This window comes from Pongo abelii, chromosome 1, assembly GCF_028885655.2.
Source record: "Pongo abelii isolate AG06213 chromosome 1, NHGRI_mPonAbe1-v2.0_pri, whole genome shotgun sequence".
In the NCBI taxonomy this organism is placed as follows: domain Eukaryota; kingdom Metazoa; phylum Chordata; class Mammalia; order Primates; family Hominidae; genus Pongo; species Pongo abelii.
This window is the reverse complement of record NC_071985.2, coordinates 231,736,441-231,758,548: the sequence shown is the minus strand read 5'-3', so window position 1 is coordinate 231,758,548 and position 22,108 is coordinate 231,736,441. Positions and strand designations below refer to the sequence as shown.

The following is a 22,108-nucleotide window of genomic DNA, read 5'->3' as shown; positions in this document are numbered from 1 at the left end:
ATTTATCAATGTTTAGAAATAATAAAATAATTACAATTCAATATCTAATAAATAACATTGTTATGTATTAATAGCTTTCACAAAGAAGTGCAAGATGTATGCTGAAAGGAACAAGACACTGGTGATAAAGTAAGAACTCTACCTAAATGGAGAGATGCTTCTGTGTTCATGAGCTGGAGGCCTCAGTGTTGGTAAGATTTCATCTGGCCATTCTCTCCAGAGGGGTTCAACGCACCTCCATCAACATTCCAGCAGCCTTCTTTTGTTGTTGTTGCAGAAGTTGGCAAGCTGATCTTAAAATTTTATACAGAAATGTAAAGGTCCCAGCAGAGTCAAGATCATTTTGAAAAGGAAAAACAAAACTGGAGGACTCTCCAGTTGGAAAACGTGCTAAAAGCGACAAGAATCCAGATAGTGTGGTCCTGGCATAGACTGAGGATAAATCAGGATAGACAGATCAGTGGAGCAGACTGGGGGTCCAGGCATAAACCTTGACTCTTAGGGCTGACTGATTTTCAACCAAGGTGCCAGGGCAACTCAACGGCAAAAGGACAGTGTTCTCAACAAATGATGCTGGGATGATTGAACATCCCCATGAAGAAAAGATGAATTTAGAACTTTATCTTTTCCATAAAAAATAACTCACACTGGATCACAGGCCTAAATGTAAGAGCTAGAACTATAAGACTTCTAGAGGGATACGAGAAAATCTTTGTGAAACTTGGGTTAGGGAAAGAATTCTTAAATACAGTACCAAAACTATGTTCCATAAAAGAAAAAATTGACAAATTGGACTTCACCCAAATGAAAACCTTTTGCTGTTCCAAAGATAGCATTAAGCAAATGAAAATATAAGCCATAGGTGGACAGAAAGCATTTGCAAAGATGTATCTGATAAAGGGCTTATATCCAGAATAGGTAAAGAACTCTATAGCTAAAAATAAGAAGACAACCTTTTTTTCAGTTTTCTTCTTCTTCTTCTTCTTTTTTTTTTATGAGACAGGGTCTCCCTGTGTCACCCAGGCTAGAGTGTAGTGGTGCAGTCACGGGGCTCACTGTAGCCTCAACCTGCTGGGCTCAAGGGACTCTCCCAATTTCAGCCTTCCGAGTAGCTGGGACCACACGCATGCACTACCATGACCAGCTAATTAAAAACAATTTTGGTTTTTTTTTTTAGGGATGGGGTCTCACTATATTGCCCAAGCTTGTCTTGATCTCCGGGACTTGGCCGGGCGCGGTGGCTCATGCCTGTAATCCCAGCACTTTGGGAGGCCAAGGCGGGCGGATCACGAGGTCAGGAGATCGAGACCATCCTGGCCAACACGGTGAAACCCCGTCTCTACTAAAAAAAAAAAAAAATACAAGAAATTAGCTGGGCGTGGTGGTGGGCGCCTGTAGTCCCAGCTACTCGGGAGGCTGAGGCAGAAGAATCGCTTGAACCTTGGAGGCGGAGCTTGCAGTGAGCCGAGATCACGCCACTGCACTCCAGCCCGGGTGACACAGTGAGACTCTGTCTCAAAACAACAACAACAACGAAAAAAAGATCTCCTGGGCTCTAGTGATCCTCGCACCTCAGCCTCCTGAAGTGCTGGGATTTTAGGTGTGAGCCACTGTGCCTGACTGACAGTCCAATTTTTAAAAAATGTGTACAATATTTGAATAGACGTTTCGCCAAAGAAGATAAACAAATAGTCAATAAACACAGCAAGAGCCGCTCATCATCATCACTCATTAGGCAAATGCGAATCAAAATCTCGACGAGCTATCGCTTCACACCCACAGGGCAGCTATTACAAAAAGACACAATTCCAAGTGTTGGGAAGACGCAGAGAAATCTGAACCTTCATGCATTGCTGACGGGACTGTAAAATGCTGCAGCCATTTTGGAAAAACAGTTTAGCAGCTTCTTTAAAAGTTCAGGCCAGGCGCGGTGGCTCACGCCTGTAATGCCAGCACTTTGGGAGGCTGAGGCGGGCCGATCACCTGCGGTCGGGAGTTCGAGACCAGCCTGACCAACATGGCGAAACCCCATCTCTACTCAAAATACAAAATTAGTGGGGCATGATGGCGCGTGCCTGGAATCCCAGCTACTCAGGAGGCCGAGGCAGAATCGCTTGAACGCGGGAGGCGGAGGTTGTGGAGTGCCGACATTGCGCCACTGCACTCCAGCCTGGGCAGCAAGAGTGAAACTCCATCTCAAAAAAAGAGAAAAGTTCAAACATAAATCTACCACGTGATCCAGGGATTCCATTCGTAGGTGCATACCCGTGAGAAATGAAAACACATTCACACAAAAACTTGTATACAAATGTTCACAGCAGCACTATTCATAACAGCCCAAGGTGCAAACAACTGCGATGCCCACCAGCAGACGAGTGGGGAAGGAGAAAGTAGCCCCTCACTGGAACGGAAGACTGTTCCTCCTAAAAAGGAAGGACACACTGACACACGTGCACGCGCGCCCCCCCACACACGTAAACACATTCAGACCTGTGCACACCTGTGCAAGGCATACACACATATGCACACACATACACGAGCACGCACATCACACAATATGTGCACACATGCTTGCACGCACACCCAAGGCTGCCCTGACTGGTAGGGGAGCTGGCACGCCTGCGACCTCTCTGCCAGGCTCTGGGCACGAAGTCACTGCTGTGCCTCAGGAGCCACATGCAACATCTCGTCCGCATCTTCACTGCTTAAGAACCTGCTGCCTGTTTCTCTTTTGGAAACGTTAGGTCATCTCCCCCGGAGATGCTTACTCTTGGCAATTTCCCCGTGGTCCTGCAGCAGCTGAACGTTCACCGAGAAGGGAGACCCTTGGGCCACTTCCATCACCTCCGGACCCAAGATCACGATCCTCGTAGCTTGTTCTGGGAGACGATAGAGTGTGGCTTTAGCGGTGACTGGCATGGTCCCCCACCCACCCCATGGCTGAGTCAGCAGTGGGCACCCCAGGAACCGACCAGAGCCCAGTGTGGCAGCTGGAACACAGGCACATGCGGGGGCCGACCCTCCGCAAGCCACCTTGCAGAGCAGCGACCTGGGCAGTCGTCCGCACTCAGACCGTGAGGCTCAGCTCTGCTGGCCCGGAGCACTGTGGAATCGAATCAAGTGGACCACCGGGGCCATGGAGCATGCAAGAGACACAAGTGGATGGTGTGGGGCTGTTGGGTTTTCCTGCCCGTGGAATGTTCCCGCACGTCTTCCCGCTGGTTGGGATTCAGGCTCTGCATTCCCTGCGTCTGAGTCAGCACCCTCAGGTGCCAGACCTGGGACTGGGGCGAGGCCTGGCAAGGGTGGGTCCACCGGCTGGCCAGTGCCTCCTGGCAGCCAGGGCCGCCCCTGCTCCACCGGGGCCTGCGGAGCATCGCTGTGGGCGGTGTCGTCACACCGTGTCCTGCTGCCCACCGCCCCTGCCCCCACCTGCCATCCCTGACTCTCCACTATGGATTGGCCTCCAGCAAAGCACAATGGAGGGGCTTTAAAAGCAGATGCTGGGAGAACGCCTGGGATCTGAGGCTGCCTCAAAAGGCAGCACAGGCGACGCCGGGTGCACAGGGTGGCGGGTGCCCTGGACTTCATGGCAACGGTGGGGCTGGGGAAGGGCCTGAAGCTCTGGCCCCTGTGGGAGCTCCTGCTGTGTTCTGGGGGCAAAGCCAGAGCCCACCTTGGCTCGGAGGGAGACCCTCCTCGGGGTGAAGCCAGGCTGCGTCCTGCACCTCTTGCCCTGTTTTTCCCACCTAGAAATTTCAACAAGGACCAAGAGACTTTTTTGGGAGGAGGGGCTGGGATCTGGATTCTTTCCCTTGAGGTGAGGTCACCAAGACACTCCTGGAGGGCTCTGCTGAGGATCCAGGGGCCCCTCAGGGAGACTCCACCTGAGGGAGAAGCATCTGGGCCGGGACCCAGGCTCGGCCTCCATCCCAGGATCCCCTGCAGGGTGCACTGTGTGCGTGCGGGTGCTGGGACCCACCTCTCAGTGCTCCCCAGGCACTTGGCCACTCCTGCCTTCCCGAAGATCTCAGCCTCCACGAGGAGCTCAGGGCCAGCAGGTCTGTGCTGAAGGCAGCAGTTACTGTCACCCGTCACCCCTGTGACCTCTCCCAGCTAACAGGTCTTGGTCCTCCAAGGTCTTCCAACCCAGGAGGTATGTGTGGGGCTGCCTGGGCTGAGACCTTGCAGGTGCCCCAGTGCAGAGCCAGAGTCGGTGCTGGCGGAACCTGCACCTGTGTCACGAACTTGGCCCCAAGGTTTGGATGAGTGTTGTGTCCCTGGCTAGACTGACCCCTGGGGTGGCACCCTCATCCTGGAATCTATCGAGAGGCCACCCAGAGGCCACCAGGAACACCATGGGGAGAGGGAAGGTGGCTCGGGGAGGCAGCCCCCAGAGGAGGCCCAACTGGCTGCTCCTTCTGTGAGCCGAGGCCACCCTGTGGTCACATCACAGTGCAGAGGGCTCAGGGAAATTGGACAGAGGCCACTTGGGGTACAGCGCAGCCATGACGAGGCCACCCCCAGATACTCAGGCCCCAAGTCCGGGAAGTCCCACTTGCAGCAGGACCACTTTTGACATCAGATTAGAACATGTTTTTCCTTAAAAGGGTGGGATTTTATATTCCACTTTGCCCCACCCCTCCCCAGTGTGCTCTTGGTCAGTATTTCCCATATGACTGCCCAGGAGCCAGGGACACACCCCACAGTGGACCTCACAGTGCCCACAGGAAGGCAGGGGCACCTACCTGCTGGGTGGCCGTTGATCCACAACCCATAATAGGTGACCCCTGAGCAGTGGGCCATGCTGCCCAGTCCACTGAAGACGTCGCTGTGCCACTGTCCCTGCAGAGAGAAGGGTGAGGCTCAGGCTGGTGGCTCCCAAGGGGCTTTTGTGGGTCCCCGCATGGCACTGCGGCTTCCTGGGGCTACAGCAGGGTCCCAGGACCAAAGGCTGCTAGAAAACCACATCGTCTCGAGGGTCCTTGCAGCCTGTCCCTTGGTGGTGAGAAACTATGTTTCATTAGAATGCGATCCAATTTGCTTTGCAAAATATACTCCCTTTTGAATTTTAAAGATGCCACGAGGTATGGGAACAATGGCACAGTATATAAAATACAAACAAAACCTCGAACGGGCGCATTTCAGCAAAAAAATCCTTTTAATACAAAGATATTGCGTTTGTGGCATGTATCATAAAGGAGGCCTGCACTTGCAAACTGGCTGACTGTGGCGTTGGGATTAAGGTGCGCTGCTTGTCCGTTACACTGTTCATTTATACATGAAGAGGCCAATTAAAAAACACAGTTTGAAAAAATGTGCCCGTGCACTTGGGAGAAATGCCTGTTCGCTGCACACCCCAACTCTGCCTCCTTCATAACAAGCCTGGTTTCCAAGTCATACAACAAAGCCTGGGAAACTCATGTGAAATAGCAGGGTGATTATTTTCATGGAAAATTTCAATGGTATTTCATTTGACTCTGAATTACTTCTATTAGAAGAAAAATTAACCAAAGGCACGTTTTGCTTCTGTTCACTCTTTGGCAGGAGCCAAGTGGGCTCCTGCTTCCCTGCCCGGCCCTCCCTGGGTGCCTTTCCCAGGGGAACCCCGAGGCAGCCGCGGCAGGTCTGCAGGGCGAAGCACGTGCCTTCTGGGGCCTCTCCACGGATCCCGGGCCCTGGGATGCATGGGAAGAGACAGCGAGGGCTGAGGGCCAGGGCTGAGGAGTGTGGCAGATCAGGGAGAAGTGGATGGTGCTGGAGCTCTCTCTGGCCGCAGGGAGACAGGGCCTCTGCAGACAGCCCTGAAGGCGACTGGATTGCCCCAAAGGCCAGGGAGAGCCACAGTGCATGAGGGGCTGGGGCAGGGTGGGGGCAACTCACAGCTGCTGGCTGGGAGCACGGCTCACGCCTCCAGGCAGGGGGCTCCGATCCGAGACAACTGGCAGCCCACGTGGGTGCCTGGAGGCAGCAAAAAGGCAGCTCTCAGCTTCAGAAGAGGCTGGGCAGCCAGCTTGGGGTGCCACGTGGGCAGAGGCCCGGCTGCTGTCTGGACAGGGCCCTTGCTCCTGAGGCTCTTGTCCCTCTAGCACCCAGACCCCAAGATCCCAGCCAGCACCCACCCGGCTGCATTCCTGCAGTGTTCCAAGCTGAGCGCACCACTGACGTCACCCCATCGGCCCAGACAGTTGCCCTGAAGATCAGAGTCCGGTTCACCGTGCCACCCTGGGCCCTGGGCAAGCACCACCCACACTGGCAACTACAGTGGATGGGGGCCCCAGAGCTGACCACATGTGGGGTCAGGTGACAGTGATTCTGGGTTTCAGATACCAAGGACTGGCGCAGAGTCCACGGGCTGCCCTGACTGCTGCTGCATGGCATGCCTGGAGGCCATGCCCTGTTGGAGGCCATGGGCACCCTTGCATCCACAGAGCACCTCCCCTCAGGCTCGCCCCCTCAGCTCTCTGTCCTGTGACTCCAGACATTCCCACCAAACTGGGCGAGAGTCCATTGCATTTGATTGGCATTTCTTGAGGGTCCCTTCCTGGGACCATCATCCTCCGTCTCTCATCTCATTCACGCTGGATGGGGAGAGGCGCGAGTCAGCGCACAGCTGAGGGCTCTTCAGGGCGTCCGGGGCCCCCGTCACTGTCAGTAATGAGAATGGCGATATCTGGTCTCTGCCCCCTTCCACCTGCTTGGCCTCTGGAAGGTGCCCCGGGCTTTCAGGAGGAGGGAGGTGGAGCTGCAGGGCAGGGCTGACACCAGCTGCAATATGGCGTCCAGGGTGAGTACCCAGTGAGGCTGTGGCTGGGCAGGGGAAGCCAGACACACTCGAGTCACGAGAAATGCAGAGGTGCAGAGCCCGCCTTTGGGGTGAGTGGCTCCAGCCACAGTTGGTCTGGGGCTGTGGCTCACGTATGTGGTACGAGTCTGCCTGGCATCCCCTTCCCTGGGTGCGCAGCAATCAGGTCCGGGCTTGGCATCCTCGGTACCCACCGCTGGTGTCCGAGTGGGAGGGCTGAGCCGGGCAAGCTTTCATGCAGCACTTGGTCAGCCCAAGCACATTTGAGTGATCAATTCAACTGATCCAATAGCACAGTCTTGTCTAATTCATGTTATCAATCACACCTTTGACAATTCGGCTGTTTCTGTTGCATGCACCCCAAGCAGGAACGAGCAAGAGCTTATTAATTAGGGTGCAGGGGAGGCTCCTGATCCTCCTGCTGACGACACAGACTGGGGCGCTGAGAGTCCTGGAGCAGCTGCCTCCCGCCTGGGCCTCAGGGAGCACCCAGGCACAGTCCAGGCCAATGCCCAGCGTGGAGAGTTACGTGCAGGGCCTCAGCCACACAGAGGCCGGGACCGAGGAATGGGCATGCTGCCACCTGCTCACCCTCCTCCTCCCTGCCGGGCCACTGCCTGGCACCCAGGTGAGCACAGGTGTGCGGTGCAGGACACGGGAAGGTGGTGATGGTCACACAACCTTTGGGGAAGGGCCACTTGGGGTCCAGGTCCACACCCAAAATAAAGAGGTGAACAGCGGTTCCAAAGTCAGGAAGCGGTCGTACAGGATGATTGTGACACACATATGTCCCCCTCGGTCACAAAGGCGACCCCAGGACCACAAGGGTGTCCTCTGTGGGGGGCCCTCCCTTCCCTGCCCTGTTCGGCTGGGTGGCAGAGCACTCAGGAGGCCCCAGGCAGTGCTCGGCTCTCCCCAGCTCCCAGCACCACTCAGCTGAAGGCTCACACCTTCCTTGATAGTTGATGAGCTCGGACAGCTCGGCTGGTGCAGGGACTGCTCTGGCGCTGGCCCACTCCAAGCAGCCTGGGGCAGAAGAGGTTGTGAGTGCTCTTCTTTCTCCCTCTGGGAAGCACGTCTGGTCCATTCATGCTGTTTTCTTTCCATGCTTTATTGGAAGCGATGCCCTCTGTTTTCAGGCCCTAGTCAGGCGTCCACCCTCCCCTGGCACCATCAGACACTTCCTGCCTCTGGCCCTCCTGGGGGAGTCCTGGGTCTGGTGCTCCTTGGGGTTAGACAGCCCCGGGAGGTGGGGGTGAAGAGCAGGGGCTCCAGCTTTCCCCAGTGTCGGCCTTGAGGGTGTTGTGGTCTGGAGAAAGTAACCCCCAACCATTGCCAAAGCTTGGGCATCAAGAGACAGTGCCTTTGCTGAGGTTCATGGCCTGGTGCACCAGGTGGGGGCTCCGAGGACCAGCTGCTCAGCCCCCTCAGGCCATGTCATGAGTGAGGAGCCCGCCGGACCCTCCTGCCTGGGCCCTGCGACTGCTCAGGGGCTGGTGTGCCTTGGTGGCACAGGTGGGGCTAGCTCCGGTTTCTGAAGACCGGCCATTTGCATCACTTCTTGGTAACAGTGAGGACCAGGGGTCCTGTGTTTGACCTCGCTGGTCCCATCGCAAGTGCCTGGGCTTCAAGTTGTGAACTGTGAGGAGTTCCAGAGGGGACATGGGGCCTGCCCTAGTGTAACCCTAGTGCTTCCACGACGGCCCCAATAGCCGGCCCCTCCTCTGCCCCCTCCTCTGCCCCAGGGTGGTGGGGGATCCACATGAGGCAAGCCGGCCAGACTCCCCACAGGCCATGCGTGCTCAAACACCCCAAATTATCTACATGATTCTCAGTGTTACATGCACCCCAGGGGTCCCCCACTGGCCCAGGCTTCCTAGACTGTGACCCCTGGGTCCGAGGGCAGTAGGCCCAAATGTGGAGGCTGTAGGCCCCATGGAGGCCCCCCGTTGGGCATTCCCACACACGCCCAGCTGAGGAGAGGAGGCTCGGGGACTGCGGCAGGCAAAGCCACCCAGAAGGAGCCACCTGCTCCTGAGCAGGTGCTCGGCACCCAGCGGCAACTCCGGGAAAGCTGGCGTGTGAGATAGCCAACACTCATGGCGCAGTTGATACAGCCAGGGACGCCTGGAGGGCTGCGTTGCTGCCAACATGGGTAGGAGACGCTCTGATGTGCACACACACGTGTGGCTTCCACTCTGTCTGCTCCGCGTTCTGGTCCGGCTCCCACCGAGGATGTTCTGGAGGACGTGTGGGGCCTGCCCAAGCCCTCGGGTCCTGGGAGGTCGAGGCAGTAAGCTGTAAACTAGGAGTATGGGGCACGGAGATGGTCGAGGTGTCACAGGCTGGTGGGGGTGCTCGTGGCCCAGGACCTCTGTGGCTTCCGGGACTGGCCTGAGCCGCGTGGCTCCTTTCCCCGTGGAAGAGGAGCCTTCTCAGCTTTGGGATCTGCTGTTCTTATTTTCCGTCAGAAGAAGCTGTAACACATTTATTTTCAGGAATGCATTTTTCTCTAGAATGCATTTTTAAAAAAAGGTTCTTCATAGAGCTCTGCATTAAGGAGTACTGGCTGCAAGGCAGGAGACATGATTTGCAGAAAACACACCTGCTGTCGAGAGGGAGAACAGGTCTCCCGGAGGGGCCTCGCCAACCCCGAGCTCACGGTGCCTGGGTAGCAGCCGATGTCTCCTGGAGTTTCTCCTACTATAGATGGGTGGATCAGAGCTGATGTAGGAGGTGCCAAGGGCATGCTCCAAGGTGGGCAGAGGCGAAGGCCAGAAGAGAGAGAAGAAAGGACTTACCACTTTCTAGTCTTTTCAGAACACAAAATGATCTCTAAAAATAAATGAACAGCCGGCGCTGGTTGGGGTGTGGCTGGAGGGGCAGGGCAGTTCTCAGAGGCAACTCAGTGTCCAAGAAGGTCCCAGCGCCTGCCTCGTGGCCTTGATCGATGGTTTAAGCTCCCAGGGAAGAAGTCAAAAGGCCAAACTCCTGTGCACAAAGGCACTCCACAAAGCCTGGCAGCACCAACATGGTGAGGGGCAGGTGCTCACGGGTGGGGGCAGCTGGTGGCCAGGACTGGGAGAGACTACAGCCGCCAAGAAGCGTCAAAGAGGGGGAGACCGGGTGCGCAGTGGTGGCCACAGCTGACAGTGGGTGGGCTTGCATCTCAATTGTGGTTATTGTTAAGAGGGCCAATACTCATTAGGGTAACCTTTTACAAAAACAACAGAAAATAACCAGTGTTGGGGAGGCTGGGGAGGAACTGGAACTGTGTGCGCTGTGGGCAGGAAGGTAAAAGGGTGAGGCCGCTGTGGAGAACAGCATGGCAGTTCCTCGAAAATCAAAAACAGAATCACCACCCGATGCAGCAATCTCACTTCTGGGGCTGCGGCCCACAGGGCCTTGAAGAGTTCTCTGTGCAGCCGTATTCACAGCAGCATCACCCACAGGACCCAGGAGGGGAAGCCTCCCCAGAGTTCACCCACAGATGGGCAGAGAAGCGTGTCTGTCCACACGAGGTGGCGGGAGCCGGGGGGTGCTGGCCCGGCTCAGCCTTAGCAAGGAAGGAGGGGATGGCACAGGCTCCAGCATGGAGGCTTCTGGGGACATCGTGCTGGGTGAAACAAGCCTGGCACGAAAGGACACCACTCACAGGAGGCCCTGAGATCAGTAGAGTCTACAGACACACAGTGGAACGGTGGCTGCCAGGGGCGGGAGTGTGGGGAGTTCGTGTTGGATGGGGACAGAGGTTCAAGTGGGAAGGTGACAAAGTTCTGGAGGCGGATGTGGTTGTGGCTGCACAAAATGGGCATGTGCCTCCTGTCACCCCACTGCACGCTTAAAAACGGTCATGGCCCAGTGCAGTGGATCGCGCCTGAAATCCCAGCCCTTTGGGGGCCAAGGCAGAAGCACCTGGGGCCCAGGAATTGGAGATTAGCCTGGGCAACACAGTGAGACCTCGCCTCTTCAAAACAAAAAGTGGTTAAGATGCTAAGTTTTATATTATATGGATTTCACCGTGACAAAATGGTTGGTGTTTTGGTTTTTTATTTTTTTGAGACTGGGTCTTACTGTGTTGCCCAGGCTGGAGTGCAGTGGGTGTTGATCTCAGCTCACTACAACCTCTGCCTCCCAGGTTCAAGCGATCCTCCCTCCTCAGCCTCCTGAGTAGCTGGGGCCACAGGTGTGTACCACCACGCTTGGCTAATTCTGTATTTTTTAAAAATTCTTTTGTAGAGACAGGGTATCCCTATGTTGCCCAGGCTGGTCTTGAACTCCTGGGCTCAAGCAGTCCTCCCACCTCGGCCTCCCAAAGTGCTGAGATTACAGGTGTGAGCCACCGTGCCTGGTCGACAAAATGTTTTTTAAAGCGGGCTAAATATTTGACTAATGACACCACAAGGAACGGCTGTCCCCTCACTCTGGACAGCTCTCGGGATGTGCGGCCTGACTCCCGTCTCTGGCAGCTGCTGCCTCTCTGGGTCGATGCCGTTTACTCTCCAGGCTGAAGGTGGAGGAGAGGCACTGTGACCGGAGGGCCCAGCGCTAAGATGCAGAGCAGAGAACCGAGCAGCTGAGCCAAGAGAGCCTCGCTTCTCCTCATTAACCAGAGTCCAAGGGACAGACCTGGTAATGTCTTCTTGCACAAACAGCCACGTGAAAACCTCCTGCCTCTGAAGCGTGGTAGTCTGGCAGCCACGGCTGTGCCGCGTGGGAGGCGACCCCGGCCCAGTCCTGACCTGAGGGCATGGGGGCCCAGCCTGTCCTTTTGGCCTCAGGCGCCCTTCTCTGTTCGTAGCGTCTCCATCGGTCTGGGCAGGAGCAATGCCTGGAGAAGGTGCTGGAGGAGCAGGCAGCTCACTGGCCACAGTCTGCCCGTGCCTGCGGGTGTCAGTAGTGTGGACAAGGCCAGGGGACTGCTGCCACCGGTGACATTGCCCAGGGCACCCCATGGGGCAGCGAGCACCAGCACACAGCAGTGTCCCCAGGGAGCTCAAGCCACGGGCCTGCTTGGTGAGGGTGTGTGGGCCTCGGTTGGCAGGCGGTCCCAGGGCCTGCCCAGGTCTCCCAGTCCTCTGGGCCTGGACGGCAGAGGAGTGGGGAGGTCATATTATAACCCCAGGGAATGTAGGTCACTCGAAGGGTTTTGCACCAAGACTGTCACAGAAATCCTCTGCAAAACTCTCTGCAGAATTCAAGGCTTTAGCACCAAGGGGAGAAACCATCCCAAGCAGAAAGGCCTGGGGGGCCGCTTGGGGGCCCGGCTCTCAGGAGTACCCAGCCAGCCCTTGGGCCCAGTGGCCATCCCAGGCCATCCTCCCCCATCCAAACTCATGGCCTGGGAATAAGCTCTGGGCTCCCGGGGAGCAGCCGCCTCCCTCCGGCGAGGCCCGGGCCAGTGTGGTGCCGGGACTGGGCTGGGCTGCCCCCTGGTGGATGCGCTGAGCACCCTGGTGCTGTCAGCCCAGGAGGGAGGGCGCCGTCCCTTGCCTGGTCCTCTCTCTCGGCCCAGGGCGCTGGTGACCAGCAAGCAGTGTGGACCCGAGTTGGCGCCTGGGTGGTAGCCAGGGGACCTGTGGGACAGAACAGCCTCTGGGGATAGGGCTGTGCTGGGAGTGGGGGTGGGGAGGACAGAGATGTCCAGGTCCTCTGGAAGAACAGGAGCTGCTTCTCGCCCAGCCCAGGCCGGGGGGGATGGCCCTGTCTGGCAGCAGGTGGCACCTCTGTGTCCCTGGGCCATGAGACAGGCCCTGACCAGGTCCTCCTGAATCTCAGGGAACGTGAGGATTGGGTGAGTGGCCGGGGGCCCCCAGGGCTGCGTTGCCACTCCCTGGTGAGGGAGCCTGCCATCCTAGCACCTCAGCTTCCTCACCTATGCCCTGCTTGGACTGGTGGGGTCATGAGCCAATGCACCGAAAAGCTGACAGCAGCGCCTGGCACCCAGGAAGTGAAACCACACACCCGAGCCCAAGCTCCAGAGCTGTGCACCAGCACCGGCCCCAGCTTCGCCCTAGCCCTGCAAGGCGAGGCAATCGTCATGGTGGCAGTGGGGTGGGGGCCCAGGTGTGCTCAGGTGGGAAGGGGCAGGCAGAAGAGAATTCTGCCCAGGGACTCCCTTGGCCGCACTCTCCCACTGCCACTCTGGACAGTGAAGACAAGGGAGCAGTGGCTGCCCCAGCACGCGGTGAAGTCTGGTCCTGTAGGATGGACACACGTCCCCAGGGGAGAAGAGGCAGAGCCTTGGCCTGGCTACAGCACCTCCTCCATATGGCTCAGGTGAGAACCCGCAGCACCAGCCCAGGCCAGCAGGGGCAGCAACGACGCTGACGTGGACTCCCGTGGTCCAGCAAGGACACTGCCAATGGCCAACTGCCCTGAGCAGGGCTGCCAGTCCCCAGAGTGGGCATGGGTGGCACTTTTACCCAAGCAGGATGCTCTGTTTCAAGAGCAGGGAGGGTGGACATGCACGCGGAGGGGAGCCACGCTGCACCTCCTGCCCGACCACCCCTCCAGGGGCCCCACATCTGACCACCTCTGAGGCCCTGCTGCGGGCAGCTGTGCCAGCCAGGATGAGGCTCCCATCCCCACCCCCACCTCCATCCCCATGTGGCCCCATGCCAACTGCCAATCCATCACCTCTCAGCTCCCAGCACCCCTCCTCCTTGCCCACTTTTGCCTGACGGGAACTGGACCCTGTCAACGTTTCTCCTTTGCCAGCAAGTGCAATGCCAGGCTTTGTCAACAGAGAACAAGGCGGGACTGTGGGAGGCAGTGTTTCTACTTTAACTCCTATGGCCGAGGCCAGTGGCCTGTGGAACACCCCAGTGTCTGGTCTCTGCTAAACGTCTCCTGCACCTCAGGGGGAGTTTCCTGAGAAGTAGCTTTGGCCCCTGGCACCCTAGAAAACCTCTCTACCACCTGGGCTGGCAGCCATACCCTCTCTGTGGAGGTCTGAGTCTCAGGAGGGTGCTGGGTTCCTCCTAGCTCCAGGGACCATTCTCTCCAACCACTGCTCCAACTTTCACAGGAGAATCTTGGCAAGGAAGGGAATTCAACCGACATTGTAATTCTGCAACCCACACAATTAAATGTTGCATTTCTCATCAAAGCAGCCCCGAGGCTCTAAGGAACGAGGGACTCCTCTCCATGGCCACAGCAGTCCTGATTCTCTGGCTGTGACCTGCGCTGCGTTTAGAGACCTGCACGTGTGGTTCCTTCCTGTTAGTGCTGCTGGACGCTCAGGGGCCCCTCGCAGCCCTTGCAGTCATGGTCATCCTCATGGCTGCGACAGCCTCACACAGCAGCACCCGGGCTCCTGAGGCCCTCAATGCTGCTGGTGCCTCACAGCCAGCATGGGGGATGGCTTGGTTAACCATGAAGCTCCCTCCTGCGGTGGACCAGCAGCCTCCCCTTCCCACCAGCCAGGAGCTCAGGCCTGCAGCCCAGCCCAAGCAGCAACCACACCACTCCCAGACTCCACCGCAGAGGGTCTGTCTCCGGGCCCCCTCCTGACACTGCGACGTTGCTATTCCTTTTCCTGCCCTTTTTGGTAGCTAGCTGCCTCGTCCTTGTTGGTGACTTTTTCATTACGTTTTCCCCATTGGAGTGATGGGTGTTGCTTCTGCCTCCTGAATCGTCCTTATTAGTGATTTTTTCATTACATTTTTCCCCATTGGAGTGATCGGTGTTGCTTCTGCCTCCTGACTGCATCCTGAACCAGGCCCCACTGTCCATTCAATGCTCAGACCGAAAGCTCAGGCACCAACCTTGACTCTTCTCTTGCCTTTGCCCGCACATTCAGCCTGTCAACAAGTCTGGCGTCCTCTCCTCCAAACATCCTGAAATTTGCTCTCTGCACTCACGGGGCCGCTGCCCCATTCCCCCGAGAACAATCCTAGTCCCTGCCTTGTAGGGCCTGTCACAGACCAGAATGTACCACCCCCAAATCTGCCTCTTTGGCATCAGCACTATTTTGAGCAGATTATTTTGAGAAACTGCAGACACAGGAGAAGCTCCCTTTTGTAAGAAAAATTTGCATCCGTAAAGGAAGTTCCACTGGTAAGGGCATCTCCTCTCCGTACCAGGAAGAGAAAGGCCCCGGTGGAGAAGGCCCCGCCTCAGCTGCATCACAAGCCTCATCCCCGTGACTGGCCCCCAACACCCTTCTTCCTTTGGTTTGGCTGAAGATGGGATTTAAGTCAAAAGTGAGAGCCGCCTGTGAGCTTCCCTGCCTCTCCGCGTATCTCCCGAGTATACACAAGGCACACATACGAATACACTCCTGTTTGTTTTCCTCTTTTCCCAACAGGGAACTGTGAGTGGAGAGAGAAACTTATCTTTCCACACGGGATAAGGGAATTGCAGGGCCTGGCACGTGGAGAAGCTGCCAGGGTGAGGCTCCCCATACACCCCACGCGCCCTGCCCACCACGAGGCCTGTACCCTCTGGGCAGCAGGCGCCGTGCGCCCCCGGGTACCTCGTAGGTGGTGCCGTTGACGCAGCGCAGCACCCCGTGTCCCTGACGCTGGTCCCGGACCCAGTCGCCGTCGTACTTGTCACCGTTCCTGGGGGACACACGCACAGAGTCCACTCTCAACAGGGGGAGCCAGGTGGTGGCAGTGACTCAGACCGGCTCCTCCCACCGAGCTCCACAGGCACCGCGGGACCGAGGCAAAAATAGGCCCGAGCAGATGGCCCCAAGAGCTCCTGCCTCGCCAGGGCCGGCTGGGGGCCGACGACAGGCAGTGGGGACACGTCCGCCCACCCCCACCCTAGATGGTAGGCCTGCTCGGGACGCGCTCAGCTTCCGCCACTCAAAATGGGAAATGACACAGGAAAGGCAACGGGAGGGGGCTGCAGTCTCCACAGCCAGTGAGGCTGAAACTCCGCCGTGGGAATTTCCACACAGGCTGAAGATGCCCAGCACTTGGGAGGTGGCAGGCGGGAGGCTCTGCTGGCCGGAGGGCGCCCCCATCCTCATTTAGACCTGGAGACGCCCCTGTGGTGCCACTTTGCCGCCAGCCTGACGTTCTCAGGAGGTATTTTAATGGGGGGGGGGTGATGTTTTATCTACTAAACACATAATTGGTCAATTTCAATAAACAAGGTGAAAATTACAGAATAATCCCGAAACCACAGAATGTGGTTCAACGACTTGGCACTGCGGGGGGTGGCGGGTAGACAGCAGGGGCCGGAACAGGCCCGGGGTGTCCCATGGCAGTCATATCTACACCCCCAGGCCACGTGGCCTCACACCTGCACTGTGTGTCTGTCATGCGCCGGGCAGCACCTGCAAGACTCATACTCACTTAAAGAGCATCTGCCCAGGGCCGTGCCTCTTGTTGTCATGGAAGGAGCCCTGGTACACTTGTCCATCCCGGTCCACCAGAAACCCGTGTCCTGGAGAAGGGACCGAGAGACAGACTTGGCTTTGTGCCTCCTCCTGCATCTGAGAAGGGATCTGCCCTCTGCTCCTTGGAGGGCAGGCAGGAGGAAAGTAGTGAGTCTAAGAGGCATGGGGCTCAGGGCCCCCCAGGAACATGACAGGTCCTCCAGACCTGGCTACACAGAGGCCTCGGCATGGCTCGGTGAGGCTCTGAACGGGAAGGGCAGATGTGCTTTGGGACAGGTCGGTCAGCTGACAGGGCAGCAAAAATGGCCCTGGGGTCCAGTTCTGAAAGGTGCCGTTGAGGGGCCCTGCAGACTGCCATCTGAGGTTGCACAGGCTCTGCGTCCTGCTGGGGTGAGGATGGGTGCAGTTTGGGCCTGTCGTTTGTTTTTACAAGAAACTTCAAGTTCACAGTGAGGAGGGCAGGGCTTGACCTGAACGAGGAGAAACTCAAGAGGATGGGGGTTTGTAAACTGTGGCATTTTCAGATTTTGGACAACTCAGAAATTAGAGAGTATTTCTGCTTCTTTTGTTTTTTTTTTGTTGTTGCTTTGCTTTTGAGACGGAGTCCCGCTCTGTCGCCAGGCTGGAGTGCAGTGGCATGATCTCAGCTCACTACAACCTCTGCCTCCCGGGTTCAAGTGATTCTCCTGCCTCAGCCTCTTGAGTAGCTGGGATTACCGGTGTGTGCCACCATGCCCAGCCATTTTTGTATTTTTAGTAGAGACGGAGTTTCACCATTTTGCCAAGGCTGGTCTCAAACTCCTGATCTCAGGTGATCCGCCCACCTTGGCCTCCCAAAGTGCTGAGATTACAAGCATGAGCCACCACACCTGGCCTCTGCTTCTTAACATAAGGAAAACACTGGAAAAAGAAGCTCCGTCTGTGGTGGAGAGTATTATGTGCTTGACTCCTGTCTCGGGTGTGGGTGGCCTTTTGGCTGTGGGACTACGGACCGTGCTGGGCCTGGCTTGGCTGGGTAGAGGGACAGGGCACAGCCCCCTCCTGGCTTGAGTCTGGCCTCCTGACTTGCTTGGGCCAACAGAATGTGGAGGAAGTGGCTAAGCTGTCCAAGACTACTGGGCAAGGAGCTGGGCTTCCCAGGCCTATGAGGACCTCAGGAACCCTCAGGCCTGGCGGAGTTGCTGTGACTGTAGCCATTTAGTGACCCCACATGAGACCAGAGCAGAAGCCCCTCCCTGCAGGGCCCAGCCCTACCTACTGACCCCAGGATCAGGAGCAGTTCATAAAGCAGTGGCCATTTTAACCCCTAAGCCATGGGCATCTGTTCCGCGGCAGCGGATAACAGAGCTGCACCAAGCGCCACAGGACCTGGTGGGCATACTGGTGTATGCAGGGCATAGGACATGGCCTGGGGGTGGGGAGAAGAGGGCATGGGCCCCCTACCTCCTTTCCCAACCTCTGAAGTCAGGCAGGCCCTATCAGAGGTTCCTGAACCCAAGTGGATGTAGGATTCCGTGTCCTGAAAGCGCCCGCCCTCACAGCACCCGGCTCCTGTGGACGCCAGACCTTCCCGCATGCCGTGGGAGACCTCCCCTTCGTAACATCCGCCGGCTTTGTACTCCATGACGCCGTAGCCTTGAGGCTCTCCCAGAACAAACTGTCCAGAGAAGGTGTCTCCTGCATATGGATAAGGAGGAGGGGAGACAGGAGGTTCAGTTCAGGGCTGCGGCCCCAGTCGGCTCTCCTCTGTCCCTGACCCATGAGACGCAGGAACCATTCCAGAATGGACGTCCCTGCCTCCATCATACTACTCAGTCTGGTTCATGAGGGAAAACATGGTAAGCAGGTCTGGTCTCCCCAACAGCTGGGCACGCAGACAGCCCCAGGCAGACACTCTCTGTGGGCATCTATCCCGAGGGCAAAGGACCCTCTGGTCGGTTTGCAGGGTGAAGGGTGAGCTTTTTCCCTGGCTCTTTAAAAACTGAAAGCCAAGCCTGAGAGAAAACACCTCCACTGAGAACCCACCAACCCCTCTGGCGTGAGGGTCTGAGATTCCTGGAGACACAGCTCCCGACAACGAGTCCCCAGAGCTGGTTTCCCATCTAGGGATACAACGTGGCTGAAATAACTTTAAATAAAAAAGAAATAGTGTAACTTGGGACAGATAAATCTTTATTCTAGAAAAGTGTCTCTGGAAGCCTGAGTTGCTCTCAGCAGTGACCACAGAGCCTCAGTCAGGTCCCCAGGGCTTCCCGGTAGGCCAGGCCCCTTATGGCACAAAGCTTCCCGTCTACACGTCACACCTTCTGTGTCTAGACTCGGGGGACCAACTGAGCCCGATGGGTTATCAGAAAGGAGTGAAGGTGCCATCCCGGCTAGAGCTCACCTGACCAGGCCCAGTGCCGGCGGCCTTCTCCCATGATTTCTCCATCCACAAACGCCCCTTCGTAGTAACTGCCATCTTGAAATAACAACTTCCCGTGACCTGGCAGGAGAAATCGTCATGTGAACTCAGACAGTGGTTGGGTTGACTGCAAATGACACTGTGCAGTGTCGGGCCTGTTTCTCAGAACGAAGAGCTTGGCTTCAAAACCTGTGTTTGGCTCTATTACTCAGGCTATACAAGTATTTAAAAATAAAAAAAAGTTCTCAAAAACATCTGCCGAAACATGCCTGAGCAGCCTGCGCCTTCAGCCAGAACAAGCAGAGGAATCAAAGTGCAGGCAACCAGCCTGAGCAACATGGAGAGACCCTGTCTCTACACAAAATTTTAAAAATTAGCCAGGTATGGTGGTACGTGTTTGTGGTTCCAGCTGCTCAGGAGGCTGAGGTGGGAGGATCACTTGAGCCAGGAGGTTGAGGCTGCAGAGAGCCATGATTGTACCACTGCACTCCAGCCTGGGCGACAGAGCGAGACTGTCTCAAAAAAAAAAAAAAGAAAAGAAAAGAAAACTGGGCAGAGTGGCTGGGCACAATGGCTCATGCCTGTAATCCCAGCACTTTGGGAGGTTGAGGTGGGCGGATCACCTGAGGTCAGGAGTTCGAGACCAGCCTGGCCAACATGGCAACACCGCATCTCTACTAAAAATACAAAAATTAGCTGGGCGTGGTGGCAGGTGCCTGTAATCCCAGCTACTCAGGAGGCTGAGGCAGGAGAATCGCTTGAACCTGGGAGCTGGAGGTTGCAGTGAGCCGAGATGGCACCATTGCACTCCAGCCTGGGCAACAAGAGCAAAACTCTGTCTCAAAAAAAAAAGAAAAAAGAAAAGAAAAGAAAGAAAACTGGCAGAGAGCAGATACAAAACTGCGTGAGAGGAGCACAGTGGCGGGAACATCCACACCGCCGAAGGTTCATGGCACTTGCCTGGGGTTGGGCGGGGTACAGGTGTTACCGACTTTATGCTTGCTTCTTTCGTTTTGTTTTGAGATGGAGTCTCGGTCTGTCATCCAGGCCGGAGTGCAGTGGCACAATCTCAGCTGACTGCGACCTCTGCCTCCTGTGTTCAAGGGATTCTCCTGGCTCAGCCTGCCAAGTAGCTAGGATTACAGGTGTGCCTTACCACATCCAGCTATTATTGTATTTTTAGTAGGGTCAGGGTTTCAGCATGCTGGTCAGGCTGTTCTGGAACTCCTGACCTCAAGTGATCCGCCCGCCTTGGGCTCCCAAAGTACTGGGATTACAGGCGTGAGCCACTGCACTTGGCCTGACTTTACACTTTCTTTCTTCTATTACTTGGACTTACTACAAGAGTAGGTTCTCTTTATAATCAGAAATAAACCATAAAGCCAGTTTTCAGTCTGGAAAAGACAAACGAACTCAACCTCTAGGGAGAATTTCTAAGTCGCAGCTTCCTTTGCTGAAGGTGGCCCTCCAGGGGGGTCTCCCAGGCCTCTGTTTCCCCTGCCCATCCGGCCTTACCCTGAGCAGCCAGGGAAGCACCAGGGTACAATGGGCTTGAAAGCTACAAGAAATGCCACTTGCCCACCCAACCTCCCGGGGAGAAACTGGCTTTATCAGCTGTGGGGCAGCAGCTGGAAGAAGAGACCACAGAGGCTTCTCACCGTGTTTCCTCCCTGCTTTCCATTCTCCTTCATATCGAAAGAAGGAATTTGGGTATACGTAGACACCATAACCTGAGTATTGAGAAGACACGCACAGATAAGCACAGACACTGATATGAGGGATGGTCTCCCGTGCTGAAGGAGGGAGTGCAGCTCCCTTGAGGGCCTTCAAGGGGTTGGTACACGTCACCTTCAGCAGACCAGAGGCGACCTGTGGGGCTCATGAGCTCTCCTGTCGACTGTTGGGCCATCCATTTGCTCATTTGTTTATGTGACAAGGATGAGGACCTACTTGGTGCAGAGATGACAGGCCCAGTGAGAGGAGGGCTGGCTTGAAACAAGTGCAGGTCCTTGAGAGACCAGAGGTGCTCGGGAGGTGGTGAGGGGCAGGTTGGGAGCCTTGTTGCAGGAGATGAGTGAGCCAGGGGACGGCAGAACGGCAGTGTCAGTGAGGCACACAGGGGAGGAGCAGACTCTCCCATCCCCTGCTGTGGCCCTTCAGTGGCCTCCTATCCCTGGGGAGAAAATCCACACTCATACCCAAGGACGGCCTGGCCGGCTTCATCTCCTCCCAGTTGCTGGGTGTGCCACCCGCCAACTCCTGCAGTTCCTGGAATGGGCAGGGCTCCCTCCCCACCAGTTCCTCAGGCACATCTTGGGGGCAGGGTTTATGGGAGAATGTCGGGGAGGAGGGCAGGGGGTTACCACAGGCTACTGTATCTGTCCCAAATCAGGGTCAGGTTCTACCTGAAGATACTAGTGTTAGCTCTGAGTTTATTCCACACCCGTTTATTTGATTCTAGAAACAGCTCCTATCAAAACCTGCTCTTTTTTTTTTTTTCTTTTGAGACTGAGTCTTGCTCTGCCGCCCAGGCTGGGGTGCAGTGGCGCGATCTCGGCTCACTGCAACCTCCGCTTCCTGGGTTCAAGCGATTCTCCTGCCTCAGCCTCCCGAGTAGCTGGAACTACAGGAGGCACCAAGCCCGGCCAATTTTTGTATTTTTTAGTAGAGACGGGGTTTCGCCATGTTGGCCACACTGGTCTCGAACTCCTGACCTCAGGTGATCCACCCGCCTCGGCCTCCCAAAGTGCTGGGAGTACAGACAAAAACTGCTTTTTTGAAACGCGTCCTAGCGTTTCTGGACAGCACCGGCCAGGAAGTCAGGAGGCTTGGTGCTACTCCTGAGCCTGCCCTCGCCCCACGTCCTGGGCTTCGGGATCCCCATGGCAACCCCAGGTCCCGCTGGCTGTGAGTCTGCGGCCGGAACCCGGTCTTCCCTGCTAGGAGCCCGCGGGGGGCGACCCCCTGCAGGGCTTGGCCTGCTGCGGGAGGAGGGCTCGGGGAAGGGTGCGAGCCGGGCCCGAGGAGGCGCACGGCGAGTCCTGTGGGAGTGGGGGACGCGGGGGCGGCCCTGGCTCCGCCGCGGCACCTGGACCTCTACTTTCCGAGGTGAGCATTTGGGGGTCGAGGGCGTAGAACGATCGCACCCCGAACGGAGCCCAGGACAGCCGTTGACCTGCCCCGTAGCCCGCAATCGTTACCGTCCCGGGGCGGCCGCCTCGGCGGGTCCCGGCGCGGCCCGCGGGAGCTCGGGGTGCCCTTGCTAGCCGCCGCCATCTTGCCGCCGGCGGTTTCCCTTAGCGACCAGCAACGCCCGCTTCCATTGGTCTTTGTCGCAAGGGGGGTGTGGCCACGGGCCCAGTCCCTGAGCCCGCGCAATCTCTGGAGCGAAGCTAGCCGGGCCCGGAGCCAGAGGACGCAGCTGCGCCTGTGCGCGTTTCCGCCGCTGTCGTCTCTTCCGCCGAGAGGCCCGCCCGCCAACGGCCTGCGCGTCTGCGCCGGAAGCGGAAATGGTTGGAGCCCTTGGCCCCGCCCTCGCGCCATC

The 22,108-nt window shown here is 56.9% G+C and overlaps 1 protein-coding gene across 12 annotated transcripts in view; it reads right to left on the bottom strand.

Annotated features, from left to right (window-relative positions):
* MORN1 (MORN repeat containing 1) overlaps positions 1–22,055 on the bottom strand; it is a 63,938-nt gene extending 41,883 nt beyond the window's left edge. Inside the window, exons 1-8 of one of the 12 annotated variants that reach the window (XM_002811594.4) lie at positions 21,765–22,055; positions 20,223–20,294; positions 18,547–18,645; positions 17,727–17,837; positions 16,117–16,207; positions 15,285–15,372; positions 4,749–4,845; positions 2,769–2,879 (exon numbers count right to left, since the gene is read on the bottom strand). In XM_002811594.4, coding sequence (XP_002811640.3) covers positions 2,769–2,879; positions 4,749–4,845; positions 15,285–15,372; positions 16,117–16,207; positions 17,727–17,837; positions 18,547–18,645; positions 20,223–20,294; positions 21,765–21,840 — 745 coding nt within the window. In that variant the 5' untranslated portion in view covers positions 21,841–22,055. Of the gene's footprint in view, positions 1–2,768; positions 2,880–4,748; positions 4,846–15,284; positions 15,373–16,116; positions 16,208–17,603; positions 17,838–18,546; positions 18,646–20,222; positions 20,295–20,412; positions 21,523–21,764 lie in introns of those variants that run through there. The other 11 variants (XM_009235818.3, XM_054557359.2, XM_054557362.1 and 8 more) reach the window with 11 other exon arrangements.
* Positions 22,056–22,108: the final 53 nt, after the last annotated feature.